At 52.1% G+C, this 20,526-nt stretch overlaps 2 protein-coding genes across 4 annotated transcripts in view; one reads left to right on the top strand and one right to left on the bottom strand.

The window, feature by feature from the left end:
- The first annotated feature begins 21 nt into the window (after nt 1–21).
- SNAP47 (synaptosome associated protein 47) overlaps nt 22–20,526 on the top strand; it is a 54,438-nt gene continuing 33,933 nt past the window's right edge. Inside the window, exons 1-2 of one of the 3 annotated variants that reach the window (XM_047729293.1) lie at nt 22–405; nt 6,275–6,810. In XM_047729293.1, coding sequence (XP_047585249.1) covers nt 6,326–6,810 — 485 coding nt within the window. In that variant the 5' untranslated portion in view covers nt 22–405; nt 6,275–6,325. The remainder of the gene's footprint in view (nt 406–6,274; nt 6,811–20,526) is intronic. The other 2 variants (XM_047729292.1, XM_047729291.1) reach the window with 2 other exon arrangements.
- On the bottom strand, nt 153–3,390 carry LOC125101299 (proline-rich protein 2-like). The gene is made up of 2 exons (XM_047731867.1): nt 3,217–3,390; nt 153–818 (listed from the first exon to the last, which is right to left on the bottom strand). The coding sequence occupies exons 1-2, from the start codon at nt 3,388–3,390 to the stop codon at nt 153–155; spliced, it is 840 nt and encodes a 279-aa protein (XP_047587823.1).

Genomic DNA, 20,526 nt, shown 5'->3' with positions numbered 1-20,526 from the left:
CGGTGCCAGCCGGGGCGAAAACCGCGAGGCACAGACTCTCGGAGACTGAGGTCGGCCCGGCGCCGGCAAGCGGAATCAAGAGAACGCTGCCACAGTTCCTGCCCGAGGACGAATCTCGGTGCGCCGGGCCCTGGGCGCACGCGCAGAGCAGCCTAGGGCCCCCGTTTTGCGCAGGCGCGGCAGCGGCCCACAGCGCCTCTAGAGCTAGGGGTCCGTTCGGCGTCCCTCAGCTCCGGAGCCGAGTCTTGCCGTCTGCGCACCTTCGCGGTGACACAGGTAAGCCGCGCCCCCAGTCCGCGGTCGGGCCTGGGCCGCACTCCTTCCGGCCCTCTCCGGCTTAGTCCCGCCAGCTGCTGCTGCCGCGATAAGAACTCCCGTTCTGACCGAGGGGCGCCGGGGCCAAAGGTGGGGTCCGGGGGGCGGTGGGGGCCGGAGCGGGGCGGTGGGGGCCCGGAGGGGGACATTGGGGGCCGAGGTGGGGGCCCGGAGGGGGCGGTAGGGACCCTGTGGGGATGCTGGGGGCTGAGAGGGGAGACGGTGGGGGGACGGTGGGGGCCCGGAGGGGGGCGGGGGGGCCCAAGGGGTGCTGGGGGCCCGGAGGGGGCGGTGGGAGCCGAGAGGGGGACGGTGGAGGCCCTGAGGAGGATGCTGGGGGCCCGGAGGGAGACAGTGGGGGTCCTGAGGAGATGCCGGGGGCCGAGAGGGGAGACGGTGGGGGCCCAGAGGGGGTGCTGGGGGCCCGGAGGAGGTGCTGGGGCCGAGAGGGGGACGGTGGGGGTCCGGAGGGGGCGTGGGCGCCCTGAGGAGATGCTGGGGGCCTGGGGGGACAGTAGGGGACCTGAGGGGATATTGGGGTCCGGGGGGATTGTAGGAGACCTGTAGGAGATGCTTGGGGTCCAAGGGGTGGTGGAGTCCTGCAGTGGGTGGTGAGGGAATGCCGGTGTGTGGAATGCAAAGTGAGGATTTGAGGCTGCACATCAGGACAGAAGGGGGTGGGGGTGGGGGGGTGACAGGTCCGGGTCTGAGCATGCTAGAGGAAACGTGTGATCGCCAGTCTGGACAGGAAGAGCGCAGGCTCCTTGCTCCAGGAGCTTGCAGATGGCACATACGCGGAGCGGGCGCTGGAGGGTACAGGGCTGGGCAGAGCCTCCCTGGTCTCCCAACTGGTCAGGCGAAGGAAGGAACCACCAGGGCCGCTCATCCCTGTGACGGAGGGGCAGATGCACCTGGGCAGTCTTGCATGCGGTGAGAGGGGCCTGACTCAGCCCTGCAGCTGCTCATTTACAGCTCTGACTTGGTGACCATGCCTCGAGAAGTCTGGGTGCCGTCGTACATCATTCCTGAACAGAGGGGACATGCTGAGTGACAGGGCAGGGTGGGTGCTGAGTGACAGGGCAGGATGGGTGGGGTGGGTGCCTCCCCTCTGTCGAATGAGGAAGATGCCACCCTGTTTACCTTTGCAGGGGGGAGAAGGGAGGTCTCCCCAGGTGGGACTCTGAGCTTTGGTGGGGGCTGGAGGGGGGACCCTGGCCACGTTTCCTGAAGCTTACCCCAAAGGAGAGCAGGGTGGACCGCAGATCAGGAAAGGCAGAGGAGAGGGGGCTGGGAGTGGAATGAGTTTGGGAGCGTCTGCGTCCTGGGCGGAGCTGAGCACACCAGCATGGCAGGCAGATGGGGCATCACAGAGTGTGTGATCCCGTGTGTGCTGAGCTGCCTGCCCTGGTGGCCTCGCTGTGCCTGGTGTGGTGCACGTGTGGGGTTCCTCATGGAGTCAGGGAGAACGTGCCGGGCAGTCATTGTGGGGAGGAGCCCCCTGGTCCCGTGCACGCTGGACTCCTCAACACATTTTGAAATGCAGCTGTCTTTACAGGCACCCCTTCATTGTTTCCTGTGTGAAGTCTCTCTCTCCTCCTTTCGCCACCCCATACACACACACACGCAGTCTCTGAAGTGTGTGTGTAAGCGTCTACTGTTTCTGGGCTTTTTTAAAGAAAGTGACCATGCACTGTCCACATCTTGCTGGAAATCGACTGAATGCTCCTTGATTTTTGGATTGTAGTTGTGAATGCAGATCATGGGAGGCAGTCAGGAAAAGTGTGGGAAGCAGTGTTTGCCGTTGTCCGAAGATTGAGAAAACGTGAGGAAAGTGTGTGTCTCGGGAGAAATATGAAATTGAGATAGGTGTTTCCTGGAAAGAATCCCAGGATTCTGACTCCTTGAAGCTCGGGTCTTGAAACCAAGTTTCCTACAAAGGGGGAGGCTTTGGGCCAGAGGTCCGTGTGCTCCCCAGGATTGTTGGCACAGCTGAGCCAGGAGCCAGGCTAGGACATGGGACGCTGTGTTCCATGCTGTGCTTCCTCTCGTCCACACGGTGGCCCTCTGGTGCTGGAGCTCTGGCTTCAGCGCCAGCTGTGTCCCCAAAGGCCCCTGGCACCTTCTGGGAACCCTGAGAGATGTCCTTTCTTGAGCCCCACTCAGACCTACTGAGTCAGAGCGTGGGGGCGGGCAGGACGCTGCTGGGAGCCCTGACGGGGCCCAGCCATGCACTGTGCCCACAGCCGGAGGGGACGGTCATGTTAGCGTGTGGCCGAGAACGCAGCAGAAGTAGGGACAGGTCCTTGTTCTCCTTCCCGAGGGTGAGAAGGATGGTGCACGCCATGGGAGTAGGCCATGTTGTGGCCCTGAGACCCCCCAGCAGCTTATGTCAACCTCCCAGGTCGAGAGTGGGAGCAGGAGGTGGAGGTAATGGAAAAGGTGGCCGCAGACGCCGGGAGACACTGCTCCCACTGTTCTGCCTCCAGACCGCCTTGTGTTCAGGAGGCCTTGGAACAGGCGTGAGACGTCACTGGTTCTGTCCCTCTGGAAACTGACTAAATATAGGGTGTTTACTTGGTGCCGAGGCCCACTCCAGGCCACAGGCTGGGCACCGGCGCTGAACGATGTCCACATCCAACAGTGCATCGTACGGAGGGCCATGCCCCATTCACATGCCTGCTCACACCTCGCCATGAGTGTCCTTGGAGTACTGTCCCAGGGTCTTCCCATCCTCATTCAGCTCCGTCCCAGAGTCAGCTCAGGGTGACGTGGGCTCCAGGCTGAAGAGGCAAGGACGAGACAAGGCCTCTGGGAACATAGCATAGATCAGACACCCGGGTCAGCAGGAGGGAGGAGGAAGGCCAGTTGAGGTGGATACAGTCGCTGTTTCCATGTGTTTACCTTGCTGCCCATGATGGGCTGGCCTTGTGCCCATGGCACCCTCCTCCTCATGTTAGCCTTGTCCGGCGTGTAGACAGAGCCTGTCAGCATGTAGGCTCCTGGGAGCTCTGACAGGTGCCGTATGGTTGGCGGAGGGTCTGTTACCAGGGAAAGGGAGCCCTTGGAGGTGGCCATGGGCAGGAGAGGGGGGGGGCCGCTGGAGGCCCCAGGGCTGGGGGTGGGAGACCAGGGAGGAAGCATGCTATATTGGACAGAGGTGGGCAGTACATTTGGCCACCTGGAGGCCTGGGCGGAGCAACCCATCCAAGGGGAGGTACCTGGCGGTGGGAGCTGCAATGGGCGTCTCTGGGAGGAACGGTGACTGGAGAGGGCTCTGGGGAGGTGGGGAGGGGCCTCTGAGCTGCCCTAAGGTGGAGAGCTTAGGGAGTCTGTGCTAACTGGGGAGAGGGTCTAGGACAGGGAGGACAAGCGTGGTGGCCCCTGTGTGGTGAGTGAGGACAGACACAGCCCTGTGTCTGCCGTCTCCGGCTGCTCCTACTATACGATGCCAGAGCTGTGCTCTTGCCACAGGGACCATGGGCTCACAAAGCCTAAGGCACTCACTGTCTGGCATTCGGAGAAGTGGTATGGCCAGGTGTGGGAAGGAAGGATGGAGAGGTAGATGTTGTAGGAATGGAATGGGATCGAGGGCACAAGAGCAGGGGCGCTGCTTCCTCCTGTCAGTACTGGGGAACAGGGGACCCGCAGAACACCCAGGGTAGGTGTGGCAGGTGAGCTTGCAGCTGAGGGAGAGCGAGGGCGTAGGATTGTTGTTCTTGCCCCGGCCATCCCTTTCATCGTGTTTACTCGTCTGTAAGCCTGTGGTAGAAAGCACGCTGGCCATGGCTTCTCCCTGTGCTTCTTCCTGGAATCACCAGGCCTGACTGCTGTACCCCACAGCACTCACACACGGTGCACAGTCTGTCTGAGGAGTGGCTCGGGCAGAGCGGGGGACACGCAGCCCTCACACGTGGTGCACAGTCTGTCTGAAGAGTGGCTCAGGCAGAGCAGGGGACATACAGTCCTCACATTTGGTACACAGTCTGAAGAGTGGCTTGGACGGAGCAGGGGACATAGGGACAGGTCCTCCGTTCCTCCTGCTCACGGTTCATTCCTGTCTCTTTGTCCTTGGTCTTTGAATTTTGGCGGATTTCAGAGCTGGTGCTGTCCCTCAGTCTTCAGTCATTTTAGTGGAGGGTAAACAGGCCCAGAGAGGGAAGGAACGTGCTACAGACCCTGCAGTGCCCTACCCCATCACGGAGTTGGAGCTCAGGAGTCCCCGGGACACATGCTTTTGTTGGGAGGGACTCAGCGTCCACACCGCAGCAAGCTCACCAACACGGACAGTGCTGAACAACATAGGCCCTCCCTCTTTGTGGGTGGGAGATGGTGTGTGGTGCTCGGGTGGCTGAGTGGCAGGAGGGTCCCTTCGGTCAGGAGGACCAGGGCCAGACTGGCTCCAGGTGCTGACCGGCACAGCCAGCATGGTCTGGGGTGGAGCCCCAGCACCTGGCATCTGACCTTGGTCTTGGACTGGGAAACACCAAAACTCTGGTTGGTATCCCCTGGTTCTGAGAATAGAGGTCTTTCCACCCCCTTCAGTCCGCGTGACAGCAGCGGCCCCATGGCACCAGGGTGCTGGTGGGGATCTCGCGGGTCTGGGCTGATGGGCCCCCAGGCGAGCCGCCCCCTGTAGTCTGTGTTTGTTCCAGTGTCTGGTGGATGTCCCTCTTGCTGGGGACAGACGTCTGAGCAGGACACATGTGCTCTCTGGTTCCCGCTGTCCAGCGAGAGACGAGGTCCCAGAGGAGAGGCAGCCACGCCGAGTCTCTGCCCCATAGGCTCAGAAGACTCGTGTGTGAGCTCTCTGGAAGGTAACTTGGTGCTGGGCCTTTACTGGCCCCTCCCAGAGCCCTCCTGAGGTCCCCTGGGGGCTTGTTGTCTGGTGGATGCATCGCCTACTCCCCCAGCACTTGGTTCTATGTAATTAGGAAGCTCCCTGCGACGCACGCTCTTTTCTCATCTTGCCCATCCTTTGTTGCCTGATGGGGCATCACGGAGCAGTCTGGGTCCTACTACAGTGTCACTCCATGAAGGAGCCGATCGGGTTTCTGTGAACGCTGAGCTGCAGCAGCCAGGGACCATGTCAGTGTCGGCTCTGTGGGGCCTGCCACTCCACAGGGACTGTGGGGCCTAGAGCCCATGGCCAGGATTCAGGGACTCCCTGAGGCCCTGGCCACAATGTGAAGGCCACGCTTCTCGGTATCGTAAGAGGTGACGACAGTGATTTGTTCTCCTATGTTTACAGGTGACGCCATTCCATAACCCTGTGTGCTCGTGGCAGCAGGAGGCAGGGGGGTGGAAGACAGAACCCAGACAACTGGACCTCAGGCCACGAGGGAGGTGCACGAGGCACTCCCAAGCCTAGCTGTGGCCAAGTCCTCATCATGTACTTATGGTGTGACCTTGCAGAGGTTGTCCTTCTTCCCGGCTTTGTGGGTACTCTCTGGTCAGTGAGAGGGTGCACATGGTGCTCTGGAAGGGTTGTCTCACATCCGTCATGCCTGACTGCAGACTTCGTCAGCAAACACAAACTGTAGATGTGAACAGTGCACCTTCGCTGCTTATGGTTGTGTAAAAACACAGACAGATGTATACCTGGAGCTAGATGATGACACAGAACGTGATGAAATTTGTGGGCAATGCAGGAAGAGAAAGGTCTGCCCGTAGGATGGTTTCCTAACGATGAAGACTTCAAAAGGAGATCGTTAGTGTGGGAACGTGTGAGGAATATGTGTTGGTGGGGTTGTCACAGCAGAAGTGGTGTTCTTGTGAAGGGTCTGGCAGTCGCATCAAGCCGTGGACCCTGGCTCGGGTGGGGTGGGCCTCCATCCTGCCTGTACCGGGGTGGTATGGGTCCCCAGTGTCCTCAGCACCCTAAGCTGTCCTATTGTCTGCGGTCCAGGTGTGCTGACACATGCTCGCCTCACCCCTCCACTAACCTGCCCCTCTCCTCCAGAGGCAGAGTGGCTGTGGCCGTGGCCGTGGGACAGACCAGCCTGGGAGCCAGATGAGCAGAGAGATCTGCGTGCACTCCTGGCCTTGCTCCTACTACTTAGAACTGGAGAAGCGATGGGTTTCTGGAAGGCTTTCGTTAACATCTCACTCCCTGAGATTTGCAGCTGATAAAACCGGGGAGGCCCTGGTCAGCTTCCCCTTGTCCAGTGTGAGTGAGATCAAGAAGGAGGCTTCTCACTTTGTCTTCAGTTCCATCACTGTTCTGGAGAAGGACCACGTCAAGCACTGGTTCAGCTCCTTGCAGCCCAGCCGGAATGTGGTCTTCAGCATCATCGAGCATTTCTGGAGAGAGTTGCTGCTGTCTCCGGCAGAAGTGCCAGTGCCTGTGACCAAGGGGAAGCAGCTAACAGGTCTGATGGCCTGTTCCCAGAAGCGCCTGGAAGAGACAGCCCGCGTCCTCCACCATCAGGGCGAGCAGCTAGACAGCATCACCAGGGGCCTGGAGAAGATGGACTCTGACCTAGATGTGGCTGACAGGTACTGGGGTGCTTCGGACACAGGGGTCACGCCCCTGCCGTGCACGGTTACAGTGGGCGGGCGTTGGCCTGGTGCAGAGCTCCAGTTTCATGTGAACAAGGGGTAATGGCTCATTTCATCCCATGGGGAAAACTGGCCAAGAGGCCAGGTCACGCACACAAAGTGTGCTGTTCTGCACAGCCCTGTAGCCACAGGGTTTGAGCTGAGGCTCTGGCTCCAGGAGCTGCCACTTTTGCTGCCACAACAGCCACTCCCAAACCAGGGACCCCCCTCCTTTCAAACATCAGGGACCCCAAGGGGCTGTTGTTTATGTGAGTGCGTATGCAAGTCCTGCTGTGTTTTTGTAAAACCTGAGGCATTGAAAAATCATGAGCTGTTCATTTGAAAAGCATGATAACAAACCCACGACCTCGTAGCATAAGTACCTTTGCCCACAAAGACTAGCTTTGTTAGAGCAGACACGTTTAGTGGGAAGAGTGGCACTGTCAGGATTCCACATCTCCTTCCAGAAGGACTTTGTCAGACACGGCCGGGCCTCCCGCCCGCTTCGGCAGCCTGCCTCCCATGTGCTCCCTGCACATACAGGACAGCGAGGGCAAAAAGCTAAGTGGCACCTGGTGCCACTGTGAAGAAACAGACCTCAGAAGGTCCTGGATAGCCCAGCTTGTCCAGCGCGGCACTGACCCTAAGTTGCGTTCTGTGTGAGAGGCACTTAGTGCTTATGAGGGCTGCTTGAGAGGTCGGACCAGGTGGCCATCTCTCGCTATGGGCCCTGAGCATAGGCACCGAGCCTCATGTCAGAGCTGCGTGGCCCCACATGACCCCACTCTGTGGTTAAGCACCTGTGGCTCTTTCGGGATATTCTGTCCTGAGTGCCTGCTTGGTAAAGGGCTAGCGCTGCAGGGGACAGGGCCCCCGATCTTACCCTTAGGAGGGGTGCCTGTGGCGGCCGAGGTGAGAAGTCCTCAGGTTTCTGTGAGTTTCCATCCTGGGAACATAGCTGGGCAGTTTCCACCCTTTTGTGCCATCGTGGGGCCAGGGACATCATGGGACTGAGTGGCGGGCAGGAGTGACGTAGGTCACTTCCAGGCCTAGTCTCTGAACGCCTCCCACCCCACCTGCCGTCCATCTTCCCTCACCTGTGGCCTCATGCAGAGAACCTACTCTGGGACCCTGGCCTGAACTGGACCTTGGTGGCCACGTGGCCTTGCAGAGCTGGCCAGACAGCCTTCCGGAGCCAGCCCAGCCCCAGCCCTCCGCTAGAGGGCTACGTCGGCATTAAACAGTGAGAATCTAGGGAAGAAGACCGCACCAGCTGGAGGGTAGTGAATCAGCATTGTCACACACTGCTGTTGGTTAACCCTTTCAGAGAACAATCTGCCAGTTTAGAAATGTTCTTTTAACAAAAGGCAAAGTGAGAAGATGGACCTGAGGAGAGGAGAAGAATCTTGTAACACACACTCATGTTCCCACCCAGGGATGTATACCCAGCTAGGCAGAGAGCTCGCAGGACAGAATTCAGTAGAGAGATGGCTGGAGGCTGTTGACTGAGGGCCGGCTGCTGTCGCAGAGATCCACCGATCCTGGGGTTGCTTCCCCACACGGAAGTGCAGAGGAAGGTCGGCACCCTGGGCAGGTTGCGGGCTGTGCTCTGGCTTATGGCCCAGGGCCCCATGTTGGCTCCGTGGCTGCATCAGAAGCTGCTGGCGGCATTCTACCAAGCCACTGGGAAGGGGCACAGGGAGGGCCAGGGTCCACAGTCTTGTCTTTAAGCGGGTGAGCCTAGCCTACAAAAGGGAGGTACTGGCACCCCAGTAAGTAGAGAAAGGTAGATTAAACCAACACGTGTAGGTGTGGGATAACACTGGCGGCTGGACAGGGTGTGGGTCGGGATGAGAAGTCTCGTGTCACCATCACTGACAGAACTTGGCTCGGCCACCAGCAGGACCTATCAAAGCCGAAGGTGCACAGACCCCATGACCAAGCCCTGTGTATGTGCAGGGGCACATGTGCCGAGGCAGCTGTAGTCATTCAGCCCTCAAGGGGATGCGTTGATGAGTCACGACTCTGCAGTGTTTGAATGGAGGTCGGCCAGAGCTGCCAGCCAAGGAAGAGTTCTTGAGACGCCTTCAGCGCATGGTGGTCATTTCATCAAAGCCTGGGCACAGGACCTGTGGGCAGAGAAAGCTGCTGCCGCCTGCTGCCAGGGGTTACGATGAGCAGAGGGTTCTATACTTTGGGGGTGGGGGAAGTAAAGACAAGGGAGTTTCCAGAAGGGTCTTTGTCTGCTAAGGAAGGCACAGAATACCGGAGCCCTTGCTTTGTCAAGCCAAGGTGGTTCTCCTTGTAACAATGGAGCTTCCTGGAGGAGCGGGATAGCCTGCCTGCCTCAGGGGTTTGCCAGCAGGCTGCAGGTTAGAAGGACAGTTAATTTCGCCTGCCTGTTCTTCTGCCTTTGTTTTCCACATCACTGCTGATTCAGACCTAATGCGAGGATTCCTGTGGAGCTGCACAAACTGACTTGGATCCAGCCCAAAGCCGGGTTATAAAACAAAACCGAGTTGCACGTAGACGTGGACAGCGGAGCACCACTTTAAGAGTTTTCAAATGGGCAAAGTAGCAGGATGGCAAAAAGGCAGGGAGGAGTGACCTGCGCAAGCCCGAGCCGGAGGGGTGTGCACAGGCCACACGTGCCACAGCTCCACGGAGAGCTCCCGCAGAGCTGCCCAAGGGCCCTCCTCGTACGGGCCTCCTGGCTCGTGGGGGTCGTTGGCTCAGGTGTTCAGTGAGCATGAGATGTGTTCTACCTTTCCCTTTTAAAGTGTGTTCCTTCTGGAACTCTCGTCGTCTGGTTATTGGCCATCCTGTTTTGATCTTTGATAGCGTTCCCATTCTCTCCTTGTTTGTTCTACTGTTTTTTGAGTTTTGTCTTCCTCCTACCCTTCCGTTTTTGTGATCTTTTTAATTTCTAAGATTTATTTAATCTTTAAGTGTTCCTTTTTGGGTAGCCTGTTTTGTTTTCTGGGCTGCTGTTTTCTTTATCTCTTGGGATTTTCTGGATAGCCTTTTGTAGGAGGGGGCTGGGGTGTGTGTCCCAGCTTGGGTGAGGCGTCTGCTCCCATTTCCTGCCTTCAGCTCAGCATGCCCCCCCTTCCGTGGTGACCAGATGGAGGTGGGGCCTAGCAGCACCAGTGGGTGATGTTGGTGATCCAAGCACGCTCTTGTTAAGGGAACTTCCAGTCTATTGGGTTTCAAGGCCCAACTTCACACCTGTTTTCAGAGATCCCTGGTATTCTGTATCTTTCCACATAGAGGGCTCTGCAGCGGGCATAACTAGATCCTGAGGTGGTGGGGCCAGATGCTGGCCCTTGTCCACTGAAGACAAGCGGGATGATCACCATAACGGACAGCAGAACCAGAGCCATAATCAGAATGGTCTGACTCCCAGACATCTGTGCCCCTGGAGGAGAAGTAGACGGGCAGTCAACCCGGTTCTTCCTCGGGCTAGGCCGAGCAAGCAGGCCTGTAATTTGAATGAAAAAGTGGTGCTGGCCCCTGAATCAGCTCCCAGACTTGAAGACTGAGTTTGCAGGTCTGAAACCCCTTGAATGAGGGGGAAGCTGGAAGGACCCCAGTTTGCTGGTAGAGGCTTACACCTTTGTTCTTTCTCCCAGCCTTCTCCCACGGAAATTGTGGCATCAAACCAGGGTGGCTGTGCATTGGGAGCAGGAAGCCCTCAGACTTTTCGGAACCCTTGGACACTGATTCCAGCAGACCAGAGTAGGGGCTTCCGGGGGTTACAGGATCAGTGGAGTTTTGGCTCAGGTCCCCCTCACAGGCTCACGGCGGGCCTAGTAGGCCTGGACCTATCCCAGGGCTATTTTCCCAGTCCTGGAACACATCATTGAGCCACTGGCGGAGTCACACATGGTTTCCCTGACCTGTGTGGTAAGGGCTTTTCTGCTGGCCAAGGCCAAGCAGGAGCCTCTGGATGGCCTAGAAGAGTAAACCCTTCTTGGAGGGATTTTGGAGGTCCATGCCCCCAGCGAGGACTGGAAGGGTGTGTGGACGGGGAGCCCTGCATCGCTGGCCCTGGGCTCATGCACCCGACGTGCAGAACCAGGAGGGGCTCTCTTCAGCTTACACATGGCACTCTAACTCCAGCTGCTGCTCAGGTGCTTGCATGGATGAACACGGCCTCTGGAACCTGCTGTGCGGTGGTCCATGTGGCAAATGCTGTCTTTCCATGCTGCCAGGGAGGACCAGCAGACCAGCGTGCTTTCAGCCACCATCCCAGCTTGGGGATTGCAGCTCTGTAGCCCTGGGTCCTGCTGTATATCAAAGGGCCCCAACTGTCTTTCCCATCCCAGGATAGCATGCTGGCCTACTACCTAGGGGGTCCCACATGGGCCGGGTCAAGTGAGTAAGAAGCAGGAGCTACTCTGCATGCAGTGGAAAGATGTCAACAGAAGTTAGGGACTTTCCTCCTCTTGGAAATTTCTAGGGAGCCAGTGTGGAGTGGGGCTCCCTGAAGTATCTGTTTTATGGTGAAGGATAGGTTCTTCTTACAATGAGAAAGAAGGCACAGCTGGGGTTCCTGGGTGGCTCAGTCTGCTAAGCACCCAGGTTTTGGCTCAGGTCATGATCTCATGGTCATGAGGTTGAGCCCTGTGTCCTGCTCCACACCGAGTTGGGAGTCTGCTTGAGACTCTTGCCCTCCCCTCTGCTGCTCCCCGACTCACACACATGCTTGTGCGCACTGTCTCGCTCTGTCAGAGAAATAAAATCTAAACCAAGACAGAAAGGAGACACAGCGCATAGTGAGCCCCTCAGCATTTTGGAGGCAACACACTCCTCATTTGGGTGTGATGCTCTGGCCAGCTTACCAAGTGACATAGAAAGTTGCTAGTTTTGAGTGGGGCCCAGAGCAGGAAGCCTCCATGCAGGTCCAGGTGCTACTGGGGCACACGGTCCTGTAGATGCCGTGGCATGCCAGGTATCTCTTGGGAGCCACTGGCACACCTCTGTAGGGAGTCACTGGGCCACGGTCCGTGCCTATAGGGTTTCGGAACAAAGCACCCCCGCCATCCACTATGGATAACTTCTTTTTTTGAGAAACCGCTCTTGGCCTGCTTCTGGGCCTTTGTAGAAACAGAACGCCTGAGCGTGGACAACCAGATTATCGTGCGATCTGATGTAGGTGTTGTCTGACCCACTGAGCTGTGAAGTGTGGCACGCACCACAGAACGATTGGGTGCAGGAGATCAGGCTTGAAGCAGGCGCTGAAAGCATGGGCTAGGTCACATGGACCACACTCCTGCCACACCGCCTCTCTCTCCCTGCCTGCTCCTAGGGCACCAGGGCACACTTCCTACATGGGGAGAGCCCCCACAATCAGTTGACTGAGGAGGAGAATAGTGGGGCCTGGGTTACAGATGGTTTTGTGCAATGCGTAGGCATCACCCAGGAACCCTTCAGGCCTTGCACCTGGAAAATTCATTGTGCTGGGAAGGCAGTCTTGTGCATAACTTCTGTTAGCCCACTCTTAGCCTCCTAAGAATGGGTTTTAGGGGTGGAACACACAGCTTGTGCCAGGCTCATTCCCTTGTAGGGGAATAGCTTTCATTGTTACAAGCTCAACTGGGGCTCTTTGTTCTACGGAAACATGCCTGTCAGTGGCTCTCAGTCCCCCCCAGCCTCTTGTAGTTAAGACTCTGTTAGGGCGGAGTGGTTCTTGAACTGCAGCATTAGAGGGAAGTATGTAAGCCAGTTGTTCTGCATCAGCTGCCCGGAGCACCTGCTGGCGGTGAGAGAGCAGTGTCCGCTACTGGAACTCTCTCTTCTGTATGTGAACAAAGCTAAACAAAGCCTGACCATGTTGTGTTCTGTGGTAACTCCCAACACCAAGATGCTGTGGGCAGAAGTGTTTGGAGTTCCTGACAGGTGACCGTCGTGTGGTACTCTGCTAAACAGGTTCCTTGGAAGGACATATGGCCAGAGGCTCGGCTGTATACTGAAGGACTGTGGCCAGTGGTTTGGCTGGATGCGTGGGGAAGGGAAGAAATTCGATTGAAAACTTGATGACAGGGAGGTCTGGGGTAGAAGAATGTGGCTAGATGTCCCACTTCTGTGAGTGGGACAGGAGGCAAAGATGCGTTCCATGAGAACACTCACCAGTGTCTCTTCAGCAGAGGAGGATTGTGATAATTAAGGGGATAGGGTGACCTGTTCTCTGGATCCCAGTCAGCCTGTTCCCCCAGTGTCTCCTGTGGTTGCCCAATGGGCCCATGAGTAAAGTGGCCGTGGTGACAGAGACAGAAGCTATGATGGGTCGCAGCAACATGGATGCCAACTCACCAAGGCTAGCTTGGCCATGGCCACTGCCGCATACCCGGTCTGGAGACCAATACTGAGTCTCCATTGTGGGCTGTTCAGCCAGTTACTTGACCACTTCTTATGGTGAATCTCTTGAATGTGGCAGGCCGCTTGTGCTCTGGTTTCAACACTTTAACTATAGCGTGTCTTGGTCCTGATCTTTTTTTTTTTTTTTAAGATTTTATTTCTTTATTTGACAGACAGAGATCACAAGTAGGCAGAGAGGCAGGCAGAGAGAGAGAGAGAGAGAGAGAGAGAGAAGATGAAGCAGGCTCCCTGCGGAGCAGACAGCCCGATGTGGGGCTTGATCCCAAGACCCTGGGATCATGACCTGGGCCGAAGGCAGAGGCTTTAACCCACTGAGCCACCGAGGTGCCCGGTCCTGATCTTTTTACGTTCATCTTTCTGGGGGCAGGAGCTGGGGCCTCTGTTGAGCTTGAATGTGCATGTTCATGCCTTTTATCAGATTTCATCAGCCGTTCTTTCCTCAAAGGAATGTCCTGTCCTCTCTCTTTCATCCATCCAGGATTCCTACAATGCATTTGTAGATGTTTGCTGGAGTCCCACAGGCCCTTTAAGCTCTCTTCATTTTTCTTCCTTCTTTTTTCTTTCTTTCCTCAGACTGGGCAGTTTCAAAGGTATTACCTTCAAGTTCACTGATTCTCTGTTCTCCCTGCTCAAATATGCTATTGAATCTCTCTGGTCAGTATTTCATTCCAGTTATTGTTATTTTTCAGCTCTAGAATTTGCTTCCTTTTCATAATTTTTGTCTTTTTACTGATGTTGTTATTTTATTCAGACTTTTTTCCTGATTTCTTTCAGTTATTTGTTATGTTCCTTTAGCATGTTGAACACATTTTAAGATTCTGGTGTAACATCTTTAACTAGTTAATTAAAGTAGTAGAGGTTCCTCAGACACGGGAATGGGCTTTATGAGTGGGCCATAGGTCCTCCTTTCTTTGTATGTTTTGTAATTGTTTTCTTGAGAACTACACATTCTATTATGTTGTGTTAAGTCTGTTATGGACTAAGTATTTGTGTCCCTGAAATTAATATGTTGAGGTCGCCCCTCGGTGTGATGGCATTAGGAGGCAGTGCCTTTGGGAAGTGATTAGGGTTAGATGAGGGTGTAAGAGGAAGGGGCTAGAAATGTCTCTCTGCTGTGTAAGGACACGAAAAGGCAGCCATCGCCAAGCCAAGGGAGAGAGCTCTCTCCCAAAACTGAGTCTGTTGGCCCTCCAATCTTGAACTTCGCAGCCTCCATAACTGAGAAATCAGGCTGTTGGTCAGGCCATTAGGTGTGTGTTACTTGTTACAGCAGCCTGAGCTGACTTTTTCCATCTGGAACCCTAATTTTCCTACTCCTTGGAGATCGGTGGTCTTCGCTTATTGAGGGTCGGGGCGGACCCTTGTGTCCTTTCCAAACTGTGCTTGCAAACCATGTCTCTCTTGTGTGTGATCATTGAAGTTCTCTTCCTTTGTCTCTCCATTCAGCTAATGAATGGACAAAGATGTTCTTAGACACCTGGCTCCTGTGAGGGGAGAAGGAAATAGGTCTTGTCCCCTTGAATCCATATGGCTGGAAATCCACCTCAGTCCGTGGTAGTTGAGACCTCTCTGCTGACCTCCCCGCAGTCACAACCAAAAGCAGCCAGAGGGCCCCATTGACATCTAGATAACAAATTTGTGTATATACACTAAAACCCTGGGGTATACGTGTCCTACTTCCTGGTATTCTGTATCTCTCTCTAAATGAAACGAACACAAGTTGGTAACCTGGTTTTGATATTAGGAGTTCGCTGGAATCTAGTTGTGATTACTTCGGTTGTATTTGCACTGCTGTGAGTGAGTAAGCAGCGTGGCCTTGGTGTCGCATGTTGGAGGGTGGCACTCTTGAGTGACCGTTTGACTTCATGATTGAGCCCGATGTAGCCCAGCACTTTGAGAATGTTTTGCACTGTCTTCCTCGTGTATGTTAGTGCTGAGTTGAGTAGGATTGTGGCTGCTGGTTTCGCCCATCCTAGATATGCTGATGTTTTATTCTGAGGTGTCTTTGTAGACGTTGTACAACAGTCTTCTCATTTATATACCATAAAACTTACTTGTTGTATGTGAATGAGTCAGTGATTTTTAGTAAATTTACAGAGTTGTGCGGACTTCACTGTAGTCCAATTTTAGGACCTCTCTGTCACTCGCAAAATTTGCCTTGAGCCCTTTGGCAGTCACTCTGTCCTCTTCCTGCCCAGGGCACCACTGATCTACTCTTTGTGCGTAGCCTTGTCTCTTCTAGAGAGTTCACATAAGCGTCATGTCTTTGGTGGGCTCTATGCCCAGTGTGGGGCTTGAACTCACAACCCTGAGGTTAAGAGTCACATGCTCTGTTGACTGAGCCAGCCAGGAGTCCTGTTGCTCTGTGTTTCTGGCTAATACTCTGTTGTCTGATGGATCACATTTTGTTTATCCGTCGACCAGTTTGGATGGGTGATTTGCTGTTTCGGCTTTGCTGCTGTTATGAGTAGAGCTGCTGTGGATGTTTGTTTTCATCTCCCTTAGGAGGGAAATTGTTGGGTCTCCTCAGCATTTCGAGAAACTGACCAGTTGTTTTCCAAAGTGGCTGCACTAGTTTACATCCCCACCAGTAATATGTGAGGACTCTAGTTTCCCCACAACCTCACAACACTTTTTCTCATCTGTCTTTTCCATTGTAACCCTCCTAGTGGGTGTGAGGTAGCATCTCACTGGGGGGTTTGACTTCCATTTTCCTCAAGATAACGAGCATCTTTTCATACACTTTTTTTTTCCCATGCGTATGATTTGTTTTCAGTCTTTGACCATCTTTTATGTGCTTGTGTTTTTTATTATGGAGTTTGTAAGAGTCTTTTATATATTCTGTATAGAAGTCCCTTTATCGGATACATGATTTGAGAATATTTGTTTCCTTTCTCTGGATTATCATCTTATTTTTTTTTAAGATTTCTTTATTTATTTTAGACCTGTAGTGAGGAGGGACAAAGGGGGAGAAACAGAATCTCAAGCAGATTCTCCACTGAACACAGAGTTATGAACCCCAGGAGCTCAGTCCCACGACCCTGAGATCATGATCAGGAGTTGAAATCAAGAATTGTATTGCTTAAAGGAAACAGTCAACAAAACAAAGAGGCAACCCACGGAATGGGAGAAGATATTCACAAATGACAGTACAGACAAAAGGTTGGTATCCAGGATCTATAAAGAACTCCTCAGACTCAACACACACAAAACAGACAATCATATAAAAAAATGGGCAGAAGAACACTGTTGGTGGGAATGCAAGCTGGTGCAACCACTCTGGAAAACAGCATGGAGGTTCCTCAAAATGTTGAAAATAGAACTACCCTATGACCCAGCAATTGCACTGCTGGGTATTTACCCTAAAGATACAAATGTAGTGATCCGAAGGGGCACGTGCACCTGAATGTTTATAGCAGCAATGTCTACAATAGCCAAACTATGGAAAGAACCTAGATGTCCATCAACAGACAAATGGATAAAGAAGATGTGGTATATATACACAATGGAATACTATGCAGCCATGAAAAGAAATGAAATCTTGCCATTTGCGATGATGTGGATGGAACTAGAGGGTATCATGCTTAGCGAAATAAGTCAATCAGAGAAAGACAACTCTCATATGATCTCCCTGATATGAGGGAGAGGAGATGCAACATGTGGGGTTAAGGGGGTAGGAGAAGAGTAAATGAAACAAGATGGAATTGGGAGGGAGACAAACCATAAGTGACTCTTAATCTAACAAAATCGGGACTTTTAAAAGTCTGTTCCGCTGAGGGACATCACTCCAGAGGCTTAACTGGGGTGAAGCCCAGGTGGGGTCAGCGTGGCCTCAGGTCCCGCAGGGTCACAGAAGGATCGGGGGTGTCTGAGTGTCGCAGAGCTTACTGGTATTAGAACAGGGAAGCCGGCTACAGAGACAGAGCCGAGGAGTGACTCCCAGCTCGGGGTTACCTTGAACCGGTCGCAGGCTCGGTTAGCTCGGAGCACGGCCGGAGGCCAGGGTGACGGGAGTAATTGGGCGCTGTTCTCTGAGGGCGCACTGAGGAGCGGGGCCCCGGGCTCTCGGCTCCTCCGGGCCGGAGACCGGGAGGCCGCCATCTTCATTCCGGTCTTCCAGAACTCTACGGAAAGCGCTCAGGGAACAAAAGCTCCCGAAAGCAAACCCAGCAAACCCGAGCGGATTACTCACCCTGCCCCGGGTAAGGGCGGTGCAACTCCGCCTGGGGCAAAGACGCTTGAGAATCACTACAACAGGCCCCTCCCCCAGAAGATCAACGAGAAACCCAGCCAGGACCAAGTTCACCTACCAAGGAGTGCAGTTTCAATACCAAGGAGAGCGGCGGAATTCCAGAGGAGAAGAAAGCAAAGCATGGAACTCATGGCTTTCTCCCCATGATTCTTTAGCCTTGCAGTTAATTTAATATTTTTTTTCTTTTTCAATTTTTTTTTCTCTTCTTCTGCTAAATTTTTTTAACTTTTACCGTTTTCTTTTTTTAACGTTTTTTAAATAGTTTATCTAATATATATATATATTTTTTTTTCCTTTTTATATTTTTCTTTATCGGCTTTATTTTTTTTAATAGTTTCTTTTTTTTTTTTTTCTTTCTGAACCCCTTTTTATCCCCTTTCTCCCCCATCACGATTTGGGATCTCTTCTGATTTGGCTAAAGCATATTTTCCTGGGGTTATTGCCACCCTTTTAGTATTTTACTTGCTCCTTCATATACTCTTATTTGAACAAAATGACAAGGCGGAAAAATTCACAACAAAAAAGAGAACAAGAAGCAGTACCAAAGGCTAGGGACCTAATCAATACAGACATTGGTAATATGTCAGATATAGAGTTCAGAATTACGATTCTCAAAGTTCTAGCCAGGCTTGAAAAAGGCATGGAAGATATTAAAGCAACCCTCTCGAGAGATATAAAAGCCCTTTCTGGAGAAATAAAAGAACTAAAATCTAACCAAGTTGAAATCAAAACTATTAATGAAGTGCAATCAAAAATGGAGGCTCTCACTGCTAGATAAATGAGGCAGAAGAAAGAATTAGCGATATAGAAGACCAAATGACAGAGAATAAAGAAGCTGAGCAAAAGAGGGACAAACAGCTACTGGACCACGAGGGGAGAATTCGAGAGATAAGTGACACCATAAGACGAAACAACATTAGAATAATTGGGATTCCAGAAGAAGAAGAAAGAGAGAGGGGAGCAGAAGGTATATTGGAGAGAATTATTGGAGAGAATTTCCCCAATATGGCAAAGGGAACAAGCATCAAAATCCAGGAGGTTCAGAGAACCCCCCCCCTCAAAATCAATAAGAATAGGTCCACACCCCGTCACCTAATAGTAAAATTTACAAGTCTTAGTGACAAAGAAAAGATCCTGAAAGCAGCCCGGGAAAAGAAGTCTGTAACGTACAATGGTAAAAATATTAGATTGGCAGCAGACTTATCCACAGAGACCTGGCAGGCCAGAAAGAGCTGGCATGATATATTCAGAGTACTAAATGAGAAAAACATGCAGCCAAGAATACGATATCCAGCTAGGCTATCATTGAAAATAGAAGGAGAGATTAAAAGCTTCCAGGACAAACAACTGAAAGAATTTGCAAATACCAAACCAGCTCTACAGGAAATATTGAAAGGGGTCCTCTAAGCAAAGAGAGACCCTAAAAGTAGTAGATCAGAAAGAAACAGAGACAATATCCAATAACAGTCACCTTACAGGCAACGCAATGGCACTAAATTCATATCTCTCAATACTTACCCTGAATGTTAATGGGCTAAATGCCCCAATCAAAAGACACAGGGTATCAGAATGGATCAAAAAACAGAACCCATCTATATGTTGCCTACAAGAAACTCATCTTAAACCCGAAGACACCTCCAGGTTTAAAGTGAGGGGGTGGAAAAGAATTTACCATGCTAATGGACATCAGAAGAAAGCAGGAGTGGCAATCCTTATATCAGATCAATTAGATTTTAAGCCAAAGACTATAATAAGAGATGAGGAAGGACACTATATCATACTCAAAGGAACTGTCCGACAAGAAGATCTAACAATTTTAAATATCTATGCCCCTAACGTGGGAGCAGCCAACTATATAAACCAATTAATAACAAAATCAAAGAAACACATCGACAATAATACAATAATAGTAGGGGATTTTAACACTCCCCTCACTGAAATGGACAGATCATCCAAGCAAAAGATCAACAAGGAAATAAAGGCCTTAAATGACACACTGGACCAGATGGACATCACAGATATATTCAGAACATTTCATCCCAAAGCAACAGAATACACATTCTTCTCTAGTGCACATGGAACATTCTCCAGAATAGATCACATTCTTGGTCGTAAATCAAGTCTCAACCGGTATCAAAAGATTGGGATCATTCCCTGCATATTTTCAGACCACAATGCTCTGAAGCTAGAACTCAATCACAAGAGGAAATTTGGAAAGAACCCAAATACATGGAGACTAAACAGCATCCTTCTAAAGAATGAATGGGTCAACCAGGAAATTAAAGAAGAATTGAAAAAATTTATGGAAACAAATGATAATGAAAACACAACGGTTCAGAATCTGTGGGACACAACAAAGGCAGTCCTGAGAGGAAAATCTATAGCGGTACAAGCCTTTCTCAAGAAACAAGAAAGGACTCAGGTACACAACTTAACCCTACACCTAAAGGAGCTGGAGAAAGAACAAGAAAGAAACCCTAAACCCAGCAGGAGAAGAGAAATCATAAAGATCAGAGCAGAAATCAATGAAATAGAAACCAAAAAAAAAACAATAGAACAAATCAACGAAACTAGGAGCTGGTTCTTTGAAAGAATTAATAAGATTATAAACCCCTGGCCAGACTTATCAAAAAACTCTTCTAAGTGTAGGGATAGACGGCACATACCTCAATATTATCAAAGCCATCTATGAAAAACCCACCGCAAATATTCTCAATGGAGAAAAACTGAAAGCTTTTCTGCTAAGGTCAGGAACACGGCAGGGATGTCCGTTATCACCACTGCTATTCAACATAGTACTAGAAGTCCTAGCCTCAGCAATCAGACAACAAAAGGAAATTAAAGGCATCCAAATCGGCAAAGAAGAAGTCAAACTATCACTCTCGGCAGATGATATGATACTATATGTGGAAATGATACTATATGTTGAAATGATACTATATGTGGAAAACCCAAAAGACTCCACTCCAAAACTGCTAGAACTTGTACAGGAATTCAGTAAAGTGTCAGGATATAAAATCAATGCACAGAAATCAGTTGCA

This window comes from Lutra lutra, chromosome 5 (assembly GCF_902655055.1).
Source record: "Lutra lutra chromosome 5, mLutLut1.2, whole genome shotgun sequence".
NCBI classification, from domain to species: domain Eukaryota; kingdom Metazoa; phylum Chordata; class Mammalia; order Carnivora; family Mustelidae; genus Lutra; species Lutra lutra.
The sequence above is the reverse complement of the archived record's forward strand: the minus strand, read 5'-3'. Positions and strand labels throughout refer to the sequence as shown.

What these genes read in the sequence shown, in the direction of transcription:
- LOC125101299 (XM_047731867.1), bottom strand. Translation starts at nt 3,390, where the DNA reads ATGGCCACCTCCAAGGGCTCCCTTTCCCTGGTAACAGACCCTCCGCCA. An exon ending in AGCCCATCATGGGCAGCAAG is followed by an intron (nt 819 to 3,216) that starts GTAAACACATGG and finishes CTGTCCCCCCAG; the next exon opens with GCCCCCAGCATCTCCTCAGG.